General features: G+C 35.5%; 1 protein-coding gene across 1 annotated transcript; it reads left to right on the top strand.

The window, feature by feature from the left end:
- Positions 1–1,100: 1,100 nt before the first annotated feature.
- LOC116289903 (vesicle-associated membrane protein 7B) lies at positions 1,101–5,185 on the top strand. The gene is made up of 6 exons (XM_031696846.2): positions 1,101–1,306; positions 2,483–2,579; positions 2,752–2,853; positions 3,141–3,237; positions 3,667–3,734; positions 4,469–5,185. Exons 1-6 carry the CDS (start codon positions 1,161–1,163, stop codon positions 4,613–4,615), a joined length of 657 nt encoding a protein of 218 aa, XP_031552706.2. The 5' UTR covers positions 1,101–1,160; the 3' UTR covers positions 4,616–5,185.
- Positions 5,186–6,374: the final 1,189 nt, after the last annotated feature.

Raw genomic sequence — 6,374 nt, 5'->3', positions numbered from 1 at the left:
CCTAGTTTCCTGAGGTTCTATTACTGTTCCTGTGGTTTCAAAACAGCAAACACAGGAGTGAGAAATAAACAAGAGGCCCTACAGGCATTCACTGGGTTGCCTGTATCATGCACAGAGGCCTCGTTGCAATGTTAGTCAAAAATAATGGAATGGTTCACAGAAAAGAATGATTTTGCTCAACTACATGATATTAGAATATTTGCAGGTTCTGCTCTTTTTTAGGCCACAAAATAAACAGTTTTGTGTTATGCATGTCACACAGAATGTCACACTACTTGTGAATTGCATCTTGCGCCATGACGCAACAAGATCAAATATCCCAATGTTCTCTGTCAGAATCACCAAAATAGTGCAATAGTACACAGAAGTCTTCACGGCACCAACCACTACTCCTTTGGCAGTAAATGATGTTTACAAAAATCACAACACTCAAAAGGGCACCAAAGTAAACATATTCTCTTGGATATTACGTCAACAGTGTGCGAAGTAGCGAGTTATGCAAAGATCACATCTCTCAATGGGATACTAAGGAGGGCTAGGGTGTCATTGCTCCCCAGTGGAGCAAAGGCCAGTTCAAGGGAACAGGGAGGGAGAAGAAAGGAGAATGGCATGAAGAACTCTGAGTGTTGGGCTCCTCTGTACTGTGGGGGGGGGAGATAATGGTTATACTGAAGAAAAGCCCAAGTGTTAAGAACTTTAAAAGTTTAGAAACAATAAGTCAGGGAAAAACTCCAAATTGCGCCTGAATAATTGCCTGAAATTTCAATGAAATATATCTAATAAATGATACTTATTGATTTGTCTCACGACTGTGGTGTTAGTACTTCCGGTCCCTTCATTAACTTCGTGTCTTGCATTACGTATGCTTTAACTATAACACAGGGAACCCACTATATCACTTATCCGACATATTAAATCCAAAAGATTAACAATAAGTCAAAAGTCTTTTTCGTTTTCTGTTCAATACCTACTACATTATTTTTTTAATGTGTAATATTATTGCTTCTTTGTTTAAAAAAACGTAAGATTTCGACGCCAGTTTCGTGTTTCAAAATATATCTAGATTGGGTTGCCTGTGTAATTATAAATTAAAACTTGGTTTTACTTTTGGCTTTGAAGAGTCAGAGAACAGTTGTGATTCTGCAGGCATTTAACCCGTCATGCCTATTTATTACAGCCTAATAGCTCGAGGAACAACAATCCTCGTAGACTATACCGAAACTACGGGCAACTTTCAGCAAGTTACGGCTACAATTTTGGATAAAATTCCTTCCAACAACACGAAGTGTACTTATGTCTCCGGAAGGTCGGTTAGACTTTAATATAATTTTCTCGCTTTCTTTATGGTGATTTTATTGCATTTATATTCATTGTAGAGCTCTAAACTATCTTTAGCATTGCTTTAATACTTATTCTATAGTCTCTGGAATTTAAATTTGATTACTTTTGAAACATTTAGTAGATAAATTTATCAACTTTTGTACTCGTTTTTTGGTGTGAATATTTATAATTTGTTATTTTAGAAGCCTAAGCTTACATTGCTCTAATTATTCGTATCCTTGGTTTGAATCCTTGCTTAAACGTCCTAGTTTAAGATAAATAGTATATAATGACCATTTTGTAGTTAATTTGCTCAGACATTCAAAAGAAATAATTTGAATTTTATTTATATAAAGCGCCAATATGCTCAAGTATCATTTTTATAATATCATGATGATACAATTATTTCTAATATTCAAACAATTCTTAAAAGCTATCAATCATAAAAGAAGATGTAATTAATTCTGACTACGTGTCGGAAATGTTAAGTTATTTCCCTCTTTGTATCATTTAATTACATCGCTTTTACTATCGGATAATTTTAGCTTTTTCTCATTTTATGCACTGGTGCTTTTGATATAAAACCACAGAATACCACACATTCATCATTTATACAAGCTTCTTCTTGTTTATAAGTCTCTGTGCATCATGTCCATCTGCAAGTATAAATGTGCTAAGTGCAGTTATAAAGGGATTTCCAGAGGTACACTGTCTTGAGATGTATTGTTCTACTATGTCAGGGCCGTAACCAGAACTTTTACAGGGAGGGTGCACATCGAATAAAATCGGACCATTGATTGTTTCTTTTAAGAAAGCAGAACCAAAAAAAAAAAAAAAGGTAACCGAAAGAAAGCAGAACCAAAAAAAAAAAATTAATTAATTAATAAAAATAAAAAAAGGTAACCAAAAGAAAGCAGAACCAAAAAAAAATGGATGAGCGGACCTTAGGCTTTTATGGGGGGGTGCACTTGCACCCTGTGCTCCCCCCCCTAGTTACGGCCCTGCATGTGCTTCTCCTAACACTGAACTCTCATATTCTTGAGTTCTGATTTTCGACTGCACACAGCAACAGTTGAGGTGCAAATACATTAAAAGTTGAATAACTGGTATTACTGGATAAGAAATAAAGAAGTATTTTTCACCTATCATACTTTGTTTATAGTTACCAGTTTCACGTGATAGTGGATGATGGGTTGATATTTCTCTGCATGGCTGATAAGGAGTTTGGGAAGAGTCAGCCTTATGCATTTTTGGAAGAGGTAAGAATAAAGTTGTCCTATCCCATCCATCAATCCATCCATTCATTCATCCATGCATGCATGCATGCATCCATCCATCCATCCATCCATCCATCCATCCACCCACCCACCCACCCACCCACCCACCCATCCAAGTTATTGGGTATTCAATCCTCTTGTTTTATTTCTTAAGATAAAAAGAAGATTTTGCAACTCAAGTTTGAAGCAAAGAGCAAGGAATGCTCATGCATTTGAATTCAAGAGGGATTTTGCCCAAGTTCTTGCTTCACAAATGGTATGTATAATGCCATGTAACTACATATACTAGAACAGTATAAGTCTGTTCATGCAGTGAATTATCTTGGCTAGGATAAAGCTTGCAATTTTTGGGTGCAACCACATGACTCAAAATCCCTTGAGATATGAATAACAATGAAACAGAAGAAGCTAATGAGGAATGCTTTGTTATCATCAACCAACATTGGCAGCTATTACGTAACACGCACCCCAAGAATGAAAACTTTCACTTGTGCTGCATTATGATCCTTTTTCTCTTATTTTATATTCTGTGAAATTTCATAGACATTGTTCTCAGAGCCAGGCAATTATGGTAACGACAATCTTAGTAAAGTAAAAAGAGAAGTGGAAGATGTCAAGGATGTCATGACAAAAAACATAGGTAAGACTTTTTTAAACTGAATGACAAGCATGTTATAGTTCGTTCGTTTTCCTATCATGTAGTAATGAAATGAAGAGCTAGAGTTGATGGAGCTTCGTTGTGAAAGTCAGGGGGTCAAATAACATGCATTACAGACAACCCATTGTAAAAATCTAGCCTCATCTTGGAATGCTTTAAAGAACATCTTAAGTTTTTAATTATTCTCAAAAAAAATTCTCAAAAAAGTGGAGGCCCCATCTCTGCCATTCCTGAGAGCACTTGTTATTCAAAATTTAATCTCAGGTCTTTGATCTAATTGGGTCAAGTTAGTAGCTAGGGGGCACTGAGTCTTCATGAGGGGGAGAGACTCAGCAAACCAGATTCTTCCCAGCATTTCCTGGTCAATAATTTTATACTTTAAATTATAGTTTTAACAAATTTCTTCTCCAGAAAAAGTGCTAGAGAGGGGAGAGAAGATTGAAATTTTGATGGACAAAGCAGAAAACCTTGATAGCAGTGTAAGTTCCATGAACTTTTTTTATTTCATTTGGAATTCTTTTAGCAAATATTACTGTCAACAACCAAATGCCAGAGAAATATCTGTTTTATCAAATGCTGAAACAACCTCTAGGCTGATCTAAGTCAGGGCATGGCTAACTCACAGATCAAACCTTGAAACAACCTCTAGGCTGATCAAGTCAGGAAATGGCTAACTCACAGATCAAACCCTGAAACAACCTCTAGGCTGATCAAAGTCAGGGCATGGCTAACTCACAGATCAAACCCTGAAACAACCTCTGGGCTGATTCAATCTAATAATTAATATCAAGTATTAACTGGAAAAGCTTTTATTTACAAAACTCTGCACAATAATGGCCTTTGACTGACTGTGCAAGCTGAGATGTCCACAGACAAAACACCTGACTCGGCCTTGCGTTTAGACTATATAATTAAAACGAATGAAACGGAAGCAAGAAATGAAAACTCTGCTGTATACTTTTTTCCCCAATTACTGCGATCAAATATTATAACAACTACAAACCACGTAGTCTTGTAAAAGTGCACTAGTACCACAGGTTAAAATAAAAATTTACCATAAAACTGCACCAAAAATAAGGCAATACAGCATCACCGCAAACCCTGACATCCCCCTCCTATTATACTTTACTCACTTGATGCTGAGGTAGAAAAAATTATGGCTGACATAATTTGTTCATGGTATTCCTGTGGTTGATATATTCTCATTGTTTAGGCTCAAACTTTTCAAAGACATTCAACTCATCTACGCAAACAAATGTGGTGGAAGAATACTCGTCTTACTCTTATTCTCATATTCCTTGTATTGCTTCTGATAGCAGTCATAGTCTTGATTGTACTTGGAGCTCTTGGCAAGTTATAAGACAGTATTGATAATATTAATTAATCATCAATGGAATTGATAAATCAAACGAAATTTACTACTTTAATAGGACAACTTGAAACAGACTTTCAATGATATATTTTCAACTTTGAAAACAGTTTTAACAATATATCAGTGAAACGCTAATTACTAAATTGTTCAAAATAGTGCTAGTTAAACAAAAAAAAACAATAGAATTAGCATAAAATAGTGTAAGTTAGTATTACTAATATTTCACAGATAGAGTGCATGCACTAAAGCCGTGAACATTAAACAGTACCAATTAGTACTATTTCATGCAGAATCCTTTGTTTTCTATTGTTTAATTATCACTATTTAGTGCTAAAAATTAGTATTTGTTTCACGGATTTAGTGTGAGCACTCTATATTGTTTGCACTCTACTTTTGAAAAACCTGATAATTTTGTAATTATTGAATTTATGAACTAGGAGTAATTTAACCTAAGAAATGGAAATTTTTTCATAACTTTCCCCATTCCTAAAGTGTCAAAAAAAGCTTTGCTGCAAAAAAATAGGACCTCCCCTTTCCTTCCACCCAACCCCCACCCCACCCCCCACCCCCCCCCCCCCCCCCATATACACACTCAAACTATATAAAGATACTTATCAATTAATCATATAGAGCTATAAAAAAGACAAAGATAAGCAATAATTGTCGATTAGTATATGTAATAGGACTCCATGCTGAAAATTCCGAGGACTGACAAAATTGGAAGAGGCCATAGGCCTAGTCCAATTTGGCAGTCAGAGGAATTTTTTGAGTCTAATTATTTCTTGATTGGGGAGCATTTAATCCCATTACCTATTAATTACATAGCTGCCTAATTAATCCCATATCAACGAGACCTGTTCAATTAAGAAAATAATTGGACAGTTACCTATGTGGGATTAATGAGAAGCTGTATAATTAGGATAATAATTAGGATAATTAGAAAGAGTAGGTAGAGTGCAAACAATTAATCCGTGAAACACTAATTACTAAATAGTACAAAATAATGCTAGTTAAACCAATAGAAAACAATGGAATTTGCATGAAATTGTGCTATTTAGTATTAGAGTATGTGGACCGCGTGGCACTAATGAAATAGTAGAAGATAATATAGGTAAGTTGTAGTGCTTGCTAGTGCATACTCTCATCTTTGCATCATAATTACCGCGACCTAACATCTATTTCACCCCGGCCTGCTCTCAGTCTGACCTCTAGCTCAGCTGGTAGAGCATCGGTAGTACAATTCCGAAGGTCCAATTTAATTCCAAGGGCTTTCGCCCGGAATAACCTCGTTCCCAAGCACTACAACTTACCTATATTATCTTCTACTATTTAGTATTACTAAAGTTTCACGGTTATATTGTTTGCACTCTATATTAGAGATAAATGACAATAAGTAATTAGAAGAAATGTATTGGTGAGCGGGATTGGTTAAACCACTGGTTAATCAGGAATGAGGGATGATATGTAAATATTGTGACCCCAAACTTTATGAATTAAATTGTTCATTTATGATAACTGTCTTGTTCTTCTGTTGTGTTGGATGAAGAAGTTATGGTAACACATGATGTCAAAAATGTCCCAAACAAGAAGAGAACGAAGAGAACAGTTCATGATAACCATAACCTGATCTCCCTGGAAACAATACAATAGTCAATAGTCAATACTCAAGAAAACCTAGTTCAATTGACTAGTGCTTATTGACAATAGTATCGTTGACCGTGACACTAGAGAAAAATGATTGCGCATG

The sequence above is a fragment of the Actinia tenebrosa genome, unplaced genomic scaffold, assembly GCF_029948245.1.
Source record: "Actinia tenebrosa isolate PJP-AT-01 unplaced genomic scaffold, QUT_ActTen_1.0 PGA_scaffold16__25_contigs__length_10494907, whole genome shotgun sequence".
Lineage (NCBI taxonomy): Eukaryota > Metazoa > Cnidaria > Anthozoa > Actiniaria > Actiniidae > Actinia > Actinia tenebrosa.
Note: the sequence above shows the minus strand (reverse complement) of the source record. Positions and strands in the feature narration are given on the sequence as shown.